At 57.7% G+C, this 12,648-nt stretch overlaps 1 protein-coding gene across 2 annotated transcripts; it reads right to left on the bottom strand.

Moving 5' to 3' along the window:
- Positions 1-3,567: 3,567 nt before the first annotated feature.
- On the bottom strand, positions 3,568-11,507 carry LOC306646806 (syntaxin-binding protein 2). Of its 2 annotated transcripts, XM_079115533.1 has the most exons (19): positions 11,425-11,507; positions 10,259-10,308; positions 9,921-10,002; positions 9,328-9,404; positions 9,075-9,153; positions 8,888-8,991; positions 8,372-8,520; positions 8,081-8,165; positions 7,855-7,985; positions 7,645-7,752; positions 7,269-7,326; positions 7,057-7,122; positions 6,863-6,943; positions 6,457-6,595; positions 5,909-6,018; positions 5,078-5,173; positions 4,395-4,480; positions 4,139-4,296; positions 3,568-3,714 (listed from the first exon to the last, which is right to left on the bottom strand). In XM_079115533.1, exons 1-19 carry the CDS (start codon positions 11,459-11,461, stop codon positions 3,629-3,631), a joined length of 1,782 nt encoding a protein of 593 aa, XP_078971659.1. In that variant the 5' UTR covers positions 11,462-11,507; the 3' UTR covers positions 3,568-3,628. The 2 variants fall into 2 exon arrangements, with proteins under 2 accessions (XP_078971659.1, XP_078971660.1); XM_079115534.1 differs by lacking the exons at positions 3,568-3,714; positions 4,139-4,296; positions 4,395-4,480; positions 5,078-5,173 and adding an exon at positions 5,183-5,442.
- Positions 11,508-12,648: the final 1,141 nt, after the last annotated feature.

The raw sequence follows: 12,648 nt of genomic DNA, 5'->3' as shown, positions 1-12,648 counted from the left end.
TCAACCACTGAGATTCTGAGGGGTCTTTGGTGGAACCCAAGGGAGAAGGGCCTGTGATTGAGATTTCCCTGTCCTGTCCTGTCCACCCCAAAGACTCCTGGAGTCCCATTTCTGGCCTCAGTCGAAGAAAAACCTTTCTGCTTGAGGGCCGCTTCCCCACCCCAGACACGGTCTCACAATGTTCTTGGGTGCAACTGTTGGTTAATCTGTGTTTTAAGATTTTGAGCAACTTTACCATTCCCCCCGCAAAAAAAAAAAAAAAAAAAAAAAAAAAAAAAAAGTTTGAAAGGGGAAGCTCCCCGGCTTCCGTGCTGAGTGAGTGCCCCTCCTGGGCTCGGGTCTGTTCTCCACGCGTCTCATTTCCGCCAGCTTTCCTTGGCTAACGAGTCACACCACTTCCTTTTCCTGCTTGCAGGCACCAAGCCCCTCCCTGGGGTCTCCACTGCACCCTATTTGTCCTCCCCCTCTTCTGCCAGGGGTCCTGGGCTCCCTGCTTCAGCTGGAAGCTCCAGGTTGCCCGGGACCCTGAGGCTTTTAAAAGGTGAGCAGGTTTGGTGCCAGGCAAGTGCTCTACCACTGAGCCACACCTCCAGCCCCTGACTTTTTTTAAGTTAGGCAAGTTCAAGACCACAAACCTCTCCCTCTTGCTATTCCAACAATCATTGTAGAGTCTGTACAACACAGGAGAAGCTCTCCCACCCTGTGATTACACAAACAAACTCACCAGTGTTCTTGCCCAATACAATGTGACCGAAAAATGGCCCTGAGACTTGTCCCCACTCCAGGCCTCCCTACTGAGCTCATGTCCAGTGACCTCAGAAATCCCATAAATAATACACAAGAAAATGTATCAAGTTGTTATATCAGGTTGTTACTTTGTACAAACCAACTAGTTGCTGACAGAGAAAATTCTGTCTATCACAGCTAATTCTAGCCAAGGGAAGGATACAGTTGGAAATAATCCTCCGGGATTATTATGCAGACCTGGTGGCTGCTAACATCTTTACGTGGAGAGATACTGAGAACCAGGGACAGCCCCTGAGCCTGGTGATCAGTCTTGGCTAGGTGGCTTTCCAGACCCCCAATGTGAGGAAGGAAGTATCCAGTCTCATGTATTACACTGGCTGCAGCTCAATCTGGTTGGAGCCAAGGCTGTTGTCCTAAGCACCTGTGAAGGAGAAATAGGAGGTCAAAGCGGGGGTGTGTTCTAGGGAACAAGTTACACTAGGTCATGAGGAAGCAACCTGCCCAATCTAGAATGCGGGACAGTTCCCAGGGCAGGAAAAGAACCAAAAAGAAAAGATGCCACACAGCGATTAATACTATGAGGGAGGAAAGCAGAGGATCTCTCTGAGGTGGTGACATCTGAGCTGAGATGGCAAAGGAGGAAGAAGTAGTTGCAGACCAGGAGCAGCAGGTACAAAGGCCCTGGGGCAGGAATAGTGTGGACTGTTTGAGGGACATCAGTCTGAGAAAGGCAGAAAATGGAGTTGTGGAAGTCAATCTCAACGGATGCAGAGAAGGGAAGGTTGAGGTTTATTCCCAAAACGAGGGTTTTGAGGATTTTGCAGAATGTGTGTAGAGGGTTGGTGAGATGCTTTTCTAGGACAGAAAAATACCAGACGCTGTTGTCCATAGGGCCCGTGAATATTTACAATATTTGTCTTTAGTGCAGAAACATTAAGTTATCTAAGTATAAGTAGCAGAAAAGGGAGGTGGTTTACACAACAGGTTTTGTCTATGCTGAGAACCACAGAATAACCCTCGACCTACTTCCTGTCACTCTGATTAGGGTCGCCCAAGTTCAGTCACACATACCAAAGATCAAAGAAACCGTAAAATTGAGCCGCAGCGCCCCCTGGCGCTCTCCGCGCATCACTACACAGGCGGGTCCTGGAGCCGAGCCGCGGCTTCCCAGAATCGCAGGGCCGTGGTTTAAATAACTCGGCGCGTCCCTCCCACTCCCTCGGTCTTCCGCCAGTTCAAACGGGTCCCTGTCGCCAAGCATCCAGGACGCCGTCTCAGGGGCCCGCACCCCATCCCATCCGCGTGCCCAGCATCTGGGCCCGGGTGGGGGACACATGAATCCCACAACTGCTGAATCGCAGTTTGTCTCAGGCCCCACCTGCACACTGGTGTGTGCAATTTTTCTGGGAAGTGTCCTTAGATTTCTCTGAACTCTCGAAACGATCTGTGACCTCAAAATCAGGAGGGTCCCCAGTGCCCGGTCACCACTCCTGGCCCAGCATCAGGATGGGCCACAACCTTGGAGGCAGGGAGAGGAAATAAGCAGCGCCCCGCGAGGGGGCGCTATTCCCGGCTTCCCCACCACGGCGCCCTCCTCAGGGACCCCACTCAGCAGGGCACCAGGGCCGGAGCTAAGCCCAGCTCAGTTCCAGCCACTGTTCCCATTACTCCCGGCCCGCGGGGCCCCAGTGCGCAGACCTTGCCGCTGGTCAGCGCCCTCCCTCGAGCCAGGGCAGCTGCTCTCCGCCCTCTCTGCCTTTGCCCCCACCGAGCCCCGCTCCTCTCTCCTCCCCTCCCCACCCTCCTGATTTTCATTCTTCCCGGGAAAGCCCTCCCTGACCACCCCAGACAGGGTGCCCTCTGCCTCCCACAGCTTCCTGGCTGGATGGCCTGCCTGGCCGAGTCTGTGTCCTCCTGGCTCCTAGTCACCTCAATTCAGCCAAGTGCTGAGGCTTCCTGTGACTCCCCCATTCACGTGCTGAGGTCCTGACCCCCAGGATCTCAGAACGGCTGTACCTGGAGATGCGGTTTCAGGAGATAATTAAGTAAAATGAGGTCATAAGGTGGGCCCTAATCCAAAATGACTGGTGTCCTTGGGAGAGAGAAAACGAGGACACCGACACACCGAGGGACAGTCATGTGAGGACACGGAGATCTGTCTACAATCCAAAGGGAGGGGCCTCAGAAGAAGTCAACCTGGGGGGCACCTTGCTCTCAGACTTGCAGCCACCAGAAGCGTGGGACGATAGGTTTCTATTAAGCCTCCAATCTGTGGCGCTTTGTATGACAACCCTGGCAAACAGCTTCACCAAGTGAAGGCCTGGCCCGCCTGCAGTCAGGAGCCCTGTGAGCACGGGGCTGGGGATGCGCAGGAAGAGAGCGTCCGGCCGGCCTCACTCAATGCAGACCCTCGTTCCGGAGCCAGAGGCAACCTCAGCTTCATGGGGCCGCAGGTCCCCTGGGGACAGTCCCACGAGGCCTGCCTGCTGTGCCCCTCAATGGTAATGGTAATGGTCCTGTTGCACCTGCAGCGAGTGGAGGAGCTGCCATCCGCCTGCACTGCTGATGGTCATCTTCTCTGCAAAGCAGCTGCTACTCATGGCCTTGTTTTTGCATGGGGGACCCAGCAAGGTGGCCAGGGTCTCGCAAACCTTAGGGCCACCCCACTGTCAAACTAGAGCCCAGGTTTTGAACCACACAAGTGCTGAGGCTGCCCAGGGCCAGGGCAAGGTCCAGGCGGCCTGTGTAAGGCCTTAGCACAGAGCTGATCTGGCTCAGCTCCCAGGGCCTTTCCTGGGAAGAAAGCGAGGTGGTTCTGGCTGGCAGAGAGAAGGCAAGAGTTTATTCTCTGGAAAGGAGGGGTCAGAGGTGGGGGACAAGGTCAGGGCAGGGAAATGTCCTCCAGCTTCTGGTCCAGTGTCTTGAGGTCATCCAGGAATCGGGTCGGGGTGAGAATGTGTGAGGAGCCTGGTCAGAAGGGGAGATTGGGAAGAATGGGGTGCTGTCTTGGCCTCTGGTGCCCCCTGCTCAGGTTCCTGGCTGGCTGAAGGCCTGTCCCTGCCCCTCTGCAAACCAAGACCCTGACTTTCTAGAATTCAGGAATCTAGAGACTTAGGAACATGAAAGTGCAGGCCCCAGGTGACCTCTTCCCTGGCAACCTAAGCCCCAGCCCCCCAGAAACCCTGGAGTCCAGGATCCACCACCCCTAGGTCCCTCAATGTCCACCCCAAACCCCTAAGGACCACCCCAAGACCTCCAGGGACCTAAGTCTAATCCCAGCACCCCAGGGACCCCAGAGTCCAGCCCCAGACATCAGAGGCCAAGGCCTAGCTCCAGCTTCCCGGGGAACCCCAAGGCCAGCCCCCTGAGGACCCCAGTCCTGGCTACTCACCAATAAGTACCTCCCACTTGCCCTCAGTGGCCCTGGTCACCTCATAGGCGGCCCTCATCTCTGACATGGCCACACCACCCACAATGTACACGATGAGCCTAGGCCCAGGCCGAGCCTCGATGCCCACCTTGTTCTTGTGCCAGTGGCCAAAGCGGGCACTGTGTGGGGAGGGAGGCAGGGGTCAGTCCAGGCCGTAAACAACCCCACCCCCAAATGTGGGCCTGGATGACGGTGAAGGGCACCTCCAGGACCTCACCTGACAGCAGCCTGGGAGCTGGATGTGGGAGCAGGGTCTGACACAAAGGGCCACAGCTTTCGGTCCAGGCGGTCCTCCACCACATCCTGGGAGGCCAGAGAGAAGGTTTAGGAGAGGTGCCCCAGATAATGGGGACCAAGGACTGGAGTCTCCACCATCAGTAGGTTCAGAGGTCAAGAACCTGACAAACTGGAGCCATCTGCACCTCCTGCCCCCTGGGGAGCCAGGAGTCAACACCCTCAGCCCCTTGGGACCTGGGAATCCAGGATTTCGAGCTCCATGGGGTGGGAAAGCCAAGGCAGCTGGGCCACCAGCAGGAAGGGGCACAGAACTCTACAAGGACAGACAGAAGCCACAGCCCTGGCCAGCAACTGCTTCATCTTCCTGCTTTCAGGCCTCAGGATGGCCAAGGGCTGGTGAGGGAGGGTTTCTGGGGGTTGAAGGAAGAGAACAGAGGGAAGCAGAGGCGGCAGCCAGAGAGTGGAGAGGAAGTGACTCCTCAGCTAAAGGGCTCTCTGCTGCCCTAATTCCTGGGGTGTGTGTTTGGGGTGACCAGAGGAGACTGGGTGTCAGGAGAATGCCAGTAATGAGGGATTTTCCATTAAGCCCTGAGGCTTAGCACGAGGAGGAGGAGGGAAGCCGACAGGATCAGGGGACAGGGCCCCAAACCCCCACCCGAGTACCTCCATCACGTCCTTGATGATCGGAGTCCAGCGGGACAGCTGATAGGTGGGCTCCCTTCGTTCCCTCCGCTCCAGCCGGATTGAAGTCCCTGAGCTCTGCAGGCAGGGCCAGGTGGGGCCAGTAGGGGGTTGGGGGGAAGGAGGTGGGTCACAGATGGGACTGGGGCCTCATCTGGCTAGCGGGGGTTGGCAGACAAAGATGAAGAGGTGCAATGGATAGAGAGAGAGATTCAGGGAGACTGAGATAGAGATAGGGACAGAAGCAGGGGGTAGAGAAGGAACGTGGTGGAAGGAAAGAGGGAGCAAAGAGAAAGAAGACGGAAAGATGGAAGACAGAGATATGGCAAACACAGAGAAACAGAGACCTTTGAGAGACACAGGGACAGGGAGACAGATGGGACATAGGGGCACACAGGGCCCGTGGAGGAGGTAGGATCAGGGGAGGAGGGACACATAGGGCCAGAGAGAGACAGGAGAGACTAAACCGAGAGTTGAGTGCAGGAAGCTGCTGTGTGTGTGCTGGATGGGGTGGGGGCATCCACTGTGGTCTCTGGGAGCCCCAAGCCATGTGGGGCCCTGCCCCTCAACACTGGTGACCCTCCCATGCCTCTAGCACTCAACCATACACCCCACACTGTGCTGTCACCAGGACCGGTGTGGCAGTGAGCACACCTCACCCTGCCACCTACTGTGTGACCTAGGATTGGCTGGCACTGTCCCCATGAGCCACGTGTGCCTGTACCCAACACCACAGGTCCAGGTCCTGACTCCTGCCCTCTCCCAAGCCCACACCCTCCTTCCACCCAGCCTCTGAGCCTGCTCCTGGCATACCCCAGGATTGGTGACCGTGCCCCCCAGCTGCTCCAGGTTCCGGATGAGGCTGCTGTAGGCCTGCACATTGGCATGTTGGATCAGCTTGGCCAGGTTCTCCTCGCTCACACCTGGGGAGGAAGGGGGTCCGAAAGTGGCTACACGAGGTCCTGGGCTAAGAGGGCTGGAGGTGGGGTGAGGTATCCCAGGGCTCTGATGGATGTCCTGCTGTGGGAGGTCCTCAGGATCCAGGCAGCCCCTGGAGTTACTGTAAAGGGAAATTCTCATGCCAGGGAAGCTCTGGATGGGCATCCCTGAGGGAGAAGAATGCGGTCCTCCAGAATTAGTAGAGGAAATGACAATTTGGGAATTTCCATGTTAATGGGCAGCCGGGCTCATGTCAAGGCGAGGCTCATGTGAATGGAGGAAGGTCACGGGGTCCAGAAAGCAGATCTGCAGGGTTCACCATGCCTGGTGACTGGGAAGTTGCAGGGCTGAAAGGTTTCCGGGATTGTTGGAGATGCTGGTGGAAGGGGGAGTCCCAAGACCTCCCCATGCCTCCCACCCACCATTTCGTAGGAGGATGTAGAGTAACAGGACCCGAATCTTGTCATAGGGTGGCACCGCTGCATCCAGCAGCACGGGGACGATTAACTTCATGGCATCCTTGATCTTCTCGCCCTCTGCATCAGAGCCCATGGCCAGGTCCTGTGGGGTACCTCATCTTTGTAACGGGTATCCCAAGGCCCCACTTGTCCAAGGCCTCGCCCAAGCAGGCACAGACTTCATCCCTGCCCCAGGACCACCTCCCCGCAAGCTCCACCCCTCACTCTAGTCTCACCTCCGAGACCGCCCCCACCAGGTCCCACCCCTCTAAGGCTCCTACTCCATATGCCCAGTGGCTCAACAGGGCCCTCCCCTGCAGGCTCCGCCCACTCCCAAACCCCACCCCTCCCCGGTAGGCCCCACCCACACCTGCTCCACACCGCACAGCTTCTCCACAGAGCCCTTGAAGTGTTTCATGCAGTCGTCGGCTAAATGCAGGTGCGTAGAATACTGCAGAGTGGGGTGTGGGAGTGGGGGTCACAGACGCTGAGTCACGGCAGAGCCCGGGGTTAGGGGCTCCGGCAGCCCATGGATGGAGGTTCCACCCACCCGGGCTCTGTCACCTTGTTCAGCTCCTTCTGGTACTGCGGCATCTTTTTCAGGATGTGGGACAAGTCTTTGATGTTGGCCTGAGGGAGTGTGGGAGACGGCACGCGCTGCGTGAGGACAGGCCCTGCCCACCGGGCTCCACTCCAAGCTCTGCACCCGGATGAGGCCCCGCCCCAGTGGGGAGGAGCGTTCCTCCACTCGCAGCCAAGGTTGGAGCGTGGGCTACCTTGTCAGTGGTCAGCCTCTTGCTCTCACAGAACGTCTTCAGAAGCTCCGTGACCCTCCTAGCCAAGAGGGAGGGCAGGGTGAGATGGGAAGGGTAGGGTGAGACGGGGCTGGTGCTGAGACTTCCGCATGAGGTTAGTGCACGTTTGCATTTGGGGATGTCAGACAGGGACATGTCCCTGGGCGTTCAGGAGGTAGGGTGAGGTTGGTGCCGGTCAAGGGTCCCACTGAGGGGTGTGGCTTATGGAGGGGCAGTCCTGAGGACCCAAAGCCTGGGTGCAGCAGGGCTCCCAAACCACGTACCAGGCCCACATGATGGAAGGAGGTAGGGGCATCCAGGCGGACCCACACCTCCAGCACCCACCGCACGCACGCACTTGGACACATCAGCGATGTGCATGTGCCGAAGCTCCACCCACAGGTCATCGTCCTCATCCAGCAGGACAGCCTTCTCCCGTGCCTCACTCAGCCCGGTGGTCTCATACCTGTGAGGGCAGGAAGGTGGGACGCAGGGTCAGGGCACTCGGTAAGAACAAGGGACCCAGGTTAGGAGCAACTGGGGTCAGTGGGCTCCAGCGTCTTCCCACCTGTATGTGTCCTGTTCGATGTCCAACAGGTCATAAGCCATGGCCTGGAACGTTAGCTCGTGTAGCAGTGGGGACACAGGGTCTGCTGCTCGGTCCACAATCAGCAGCTGTGAGCGGGTCTTCTCAGGGCCCTAGATGGCTCAGGAGAGGCAGAGGCAGGAATAAGGATGCTGACCCTGACCCTGACCCTGCAGGGCCTTGACTCATCTCCCCAGCATCCCCTCACCTCGCCCAGACTGGGGGTGTCTGCCTTGAAGGCGTTCAGCTTGGCCAGGACTGCATGGGCCAACTGGGCTGTGTCTTCTGGACCTCTGGAAGTGGGGTCAGACACAGGACATTAGATTATGGGGTCTGGGAGGGCCAGTCACAGTCAGGGGGTTAAAGGTGGGTTGAGGTGGGAGTTAGAGGTCAGAGTGAGGATCAGGGCTGGGGTCCTTTGAGAGGTTAAAAGCTGGATGTAGGATGGGGTCAAAGTCAGAGGGCAGCACTGGGGCCACGGGCTGGGCTGGGTCCCCACTTGCGGTAGCGGATGGCTGGGTACTCCTGCAGAGTGGCACACAGCGTAGCAATTTGCTGGGCCAGTGCTTCGAGCTGCCGTGCTCGCTCCCCTGCCCGGAAGGGGCAGTAGAGGTTGTAAGTGCTGTGGGGGACATCCAGGGAGAACACCTGGAGGACAGAAGTGCCAGGGCCACCACTGTAGGTGCAAACCTGCCTAACTTTCAGCTGATGCCACCTGCATCTGCCTGGGGCCTTCCCAGGTCTCTGGAGTCTGCTTTGCCAGTCTCAAGGCAGTCTGGCAATCAATGCCTGGAGGAGTCCATAGATGAGTCCCCAGTCCTCCTCCTCCCCCTTGGAGGACTCCATGCTGCCCCCTGGAGCTGCCCAGAGGGATGGTATGCCAGTTCCCCAGATCTGTGAGGCTCACAAAGCTCCTGGCTTGGCTCCTTCCCTCTCTGACTCTCTGTGGAAGTCCTGTCTCAGCATCTATTTCTGGTACTGGGTCACAGACACCCCACCTCCACCTGGGTTGTACCTGAGCCTCGTAGGGGAGGAAGGCAAGGTGGATTTCTTTCAGCGTCTTCACCACCTTTGCCAGGCGAGAGCGGCCCAGCTCACTGAACAGGGGCTCGGGGCAGGCTGGGGTGGGCAGGAGGGGCCATCAGACCAGAGCCACCCTACACCCCCGCTCCCTGCCTCCATCCCCGACTCTCCTCACTCACTGTCAGTGAAGAAGATGTGTGCCGCTTTGTAGGTGAAGGTTGGGGTTCCGCGGAAGTCTGCGATCAGAGCCTGAACCGACTGGGGAATGTGGATCACTTTTTGGGCCTGACCCTGTGCACCAGACCCATCCTCTGCCTGAGCCCCCCAGCCACTGCCCATCCTCTTCCAGATGCAGTCATGCCCAGAGGCCACACGCACACACACGAGCACACATATGCATGCACCCATGAGCACGCTCACTCGTAGAGGCACCTTCTCTGTGGGGCTCAGCAAATAAATTGCCTCCAGGCTGGGGATGGGTTCTCGCCGTTTGTTGATGTCTTCAACAACTAGTAGCAACAGAAGAAGGGGCACTCATGGGTGGCACAGGCTTGGGAATTGGATGCTTAGGGGAGCTGCGTTACCTGAAGTTCTAAGCAGGAAATAAGACACCCAGGAGTCACTCACCAAAGAGCTATAGGGTTCTGCACCTTTAGGACCACACAGCCATACCTCTAGAGACCTCCTATAGAAGGCTAGGCATTCGGTAAGAGGACAGATTCAGAGTCCACTCTGGGAGTTCTACACAGGCCTACACGGTCAAAGAGGTCCCTTAGCAGTCCCTGTTAAGGATTTCAGCCAGAGTCCTTTGTGGGACCCCAAGGTCTCCTGAACTCAGCTTGCATACCTGATAGATGTACTTGGTCACATGCTCTAGATAGTCTAGGAAGGGAGAGAGAGCATACTCTGGAGTTTGGGACAATCTGAGGGAATCTCACATTCAAGAGCTATACCCAAGGGCCCCACATTCAGGAGATCCCACACTCAGGTTCTATCCAGAGCATGAGGTGGGGGTGTCCACTCACTGGTGATGCCCTCAGCCAGGATGTCTGACATTTTACAGCAGGATGACAGGATGCGCATACTTGGGTGGTCCATGATGAGCACCTGTCCAGGTGGATGGACAGACAAATTAACCAAAGGGCAGACAATAGGCAGAAGAAGCCATGGCTAGCCCCAGAATGGGCAGGGGCAGTGGAGGGATGAACAGTTTCAAGGGTTGGCTGGGCCAGAGGACCGAAGACCCATACACCCAGCTCCACCCACTGAACCAACAGCCTCCTCAAGGAGTTCTTGCAGGTACCACATTGAGGAACCCCCTCGAATGTAGGCTGGGGCAAGGGGCCGACTCTGGTTACCCTACCTTCCATTCCCCATCCTTTTTGACGCTCCGAATGACTCCACTCAGAATTTCTGTGGGAAGGGTGGGGAGGGCTCAGGATACTAGACCCTCATCTTAGTTCCCATTCACCCCTGCCCCCTGATCCGGAGAGACAGCTCTTCTCAGTTTACGGACAGGGCAACAGGTTCTGAGAGGACAGGCAACTTGCCTAAGAACCATAAGTTCCTAAGCAGCACAGGGCTTGGGGCAAAAGTAGCCACTTCATAAACCCATGAATGAGTAGAGAGGAAGGGTCTGCCTCCCCACCAGTTACCTCCAGTCTTCCTGCTATGGGGTTACCAACCAGACCCGCTACCACTTCCATTAGACCCACTTAGACTAGACGGCAAGACCCCACGTCCCCAGGTCTGGCGTATGCCTGGCTGTGCCCATCCCGTCAACCCCAGTTTCCTCATTTGTATCCCCTCTCCCCGTCGCCCACTGTATAAGGATCTCCCTTTTGAGTTGGAGTGCTGGAGATCTGAGCCGGTTTGCCCTGCCCAAAGGAAGGGATGGAGAGAAGGAACAGGGTGGCCTGGCTTGGCCGGTCCGCAGTGTCACGTCCACTGTTATCAGCACCAACAGGGCGGAAGGAGCAGCTGAGGCCGGAACTACGGGAGGTGGGGGAGGGGTAGAGGGCCTGGGCCCGCGAGGCCCCGACGCCTGGGTCCTCACGCTGCAGGGCGCTCCTGAGAACGGGGCAAGGAGGAAGGCGCCTCCACCTCTTCCCCGTGGGGCCTGGACACGCCCTCCGAGCGCTGACACCACCTGGAGTCGCTGGCCAGCGCACGGTAGGGCCACTAGAATCCAGCCCCAGAACTTTGCCCGGCTGAGAGGCCGAGTCTGGAAAGGTCCAGCTATGCCCTCCTCCTGCAGGCAGTTTAGGAGGCCCGAGGGTCTTGTCTCCAGCCTCCGCCACCCCCTACCGGCTCCTCTGGGTCCCCGGAGCCCAGCTCTGTTCCGCTGCAGCACCTGAGGAACGGGGCGTCCGCTGGAGCCAAGTCCCCGCCCGCCCCCTCGAGGGTCAGGCGCTCGGGCACCCAGCCCGGGCCCCAAGTCCCCGCCGGGGTCCTGGGCTCCCAGAGCCCGTGCGCCCCGGCCCCCGCCCCGCAGGGGACACCAGAGCCCCGCCCCGGGAAGGCACTCACTTTCCCCCACCACCGCCTTCAGCCCTGAGGGCGCCATCTTCCCCCTGGCGCAACGCCGCCGCTTCCGGGTCTGTCCCAAGGTGGGGGCGTGGCTCTGCGCGTCACCCCACGTGGGCCCCGCCCCTGCGCACCTGGCCCCGCCCCGCCGCCGGCTCTAGCGGAGACCGCGGGAACCTTTCCGGCGCGGATTGGGCGGGCGGGTGCGTCCACCGAGTCAATGAAGCGGCACACCCCGACCCCGACCGCGCGCTCACGGACGAGAGCTCGGACACATTCCCTGGCTTGTGCGCGGTGAGAAAGGGATCGCAGGACAATTAGCCCTTTGCCTAACACAGGCACAACCAGCATCCTGTCCAGAAGTTCCTCTGTCTGCGAGATGCAGTGTGTCCACTGGAGGACAGGGGCTCCCAAACCTCCTGGTCTGGACCCAGGACCCACTTGTCTACTGTACTCCAAAGTTTAGCAGCAGCAGCACCAACAGAAAGGAAGCCTGGACATCCACCGTGTGCCTCGCACCTGGGCTTTACAATTTTCTCTCAATCCTGCTCGATAACACGGAATCCGGTGCAGAGGAGGAAACAGGATCCGCGGAACCCCCAGTTCAAGACCATATGAGTGAACCTATTGGAATTTGAGCCAGGAGCTGTACCTGAAAGAATGCTTGTTATTAGACATACACACTTAATTTCATAGGCTGACCATCTTATTCACAACCGTTATACACGAGGTGAGTGGCATGCTTACATGCACAGTTACACTCAACTCGGAATTTTAGTGCCTGTTCCTGTTGCTTCTAAGGGCACAGTCCCAACAGCACCCATATAAATGAAGTTACAGATCTAACATGATGTGTGTGAATACAGAGTCCTGCCTCATCTGCACTGGTTTCTTCATTTGGCCATGTTAAGTGTGTTCCAAGCCCAGCACAGTGGCACATAACTGTAATCCCAGTTACTCAGGAGGCAGGAGGATCACAAGGTTGAAGTCAGCCTAGGTGATTTAGGGAGACCCTGTCTCAAGAAATACAAAGGTCTGGAGATGTAGTTCAGTGGGAGACTGCCACTGGGTTCAATCCCCAATAATAAAGGTGGGGGGAGTTTCCTAGGTGTGGGACCCTCTGCCACTTACATAGGACACAGGAGTAAGACCAGAAGGCCTACCCACCCATGGGACACTTAAAGTTTCCTGGGGGGGCAAAGACTCTCTCCATAGGACCCCTAAATA

Source organism: Sciurus vulgaris (assembly GCF_902686455.1).
Source record: "Sciurus vulgaris genome assembly, chromosome: 16".
NCBI classification, from domain to species: Eukaryota; Metazoa; Chordata; class Mammalia; order Rodentia; family Sciuridae; genus Sciurus; species Sciurus vulgaris.
The sequence above is the reverse complement of the archived record's forward strand: the minus strand, read 5'-3'. Positions and strand labels throughout refer to the sequence as shown.

Bases quoted from the DNA above. Each gene is read 5' to 3' on its own strand.
- LOC306646806 (XM_079115533.1), bottom strand. From the start codon at position 11,461: ATGGCGCCCTCAGGGCTGAAGGCGGTGGTGGGGGAAA. The intron at 7,123-7,268 runs GTAGCCCACGCT...ACACTCCCTCAG, and splicing joins AGAGGCTGACCACTGACAAG to GCCAACATCAAAGACTTGTC. The intron at 6,596-6,862 runs GTGTGGGTGGGG...GGTACCCCACAG, and splicing joins AGCTGTGCGGTGTGGAGCAG to GACCTGGCCATGGGCTCTGA.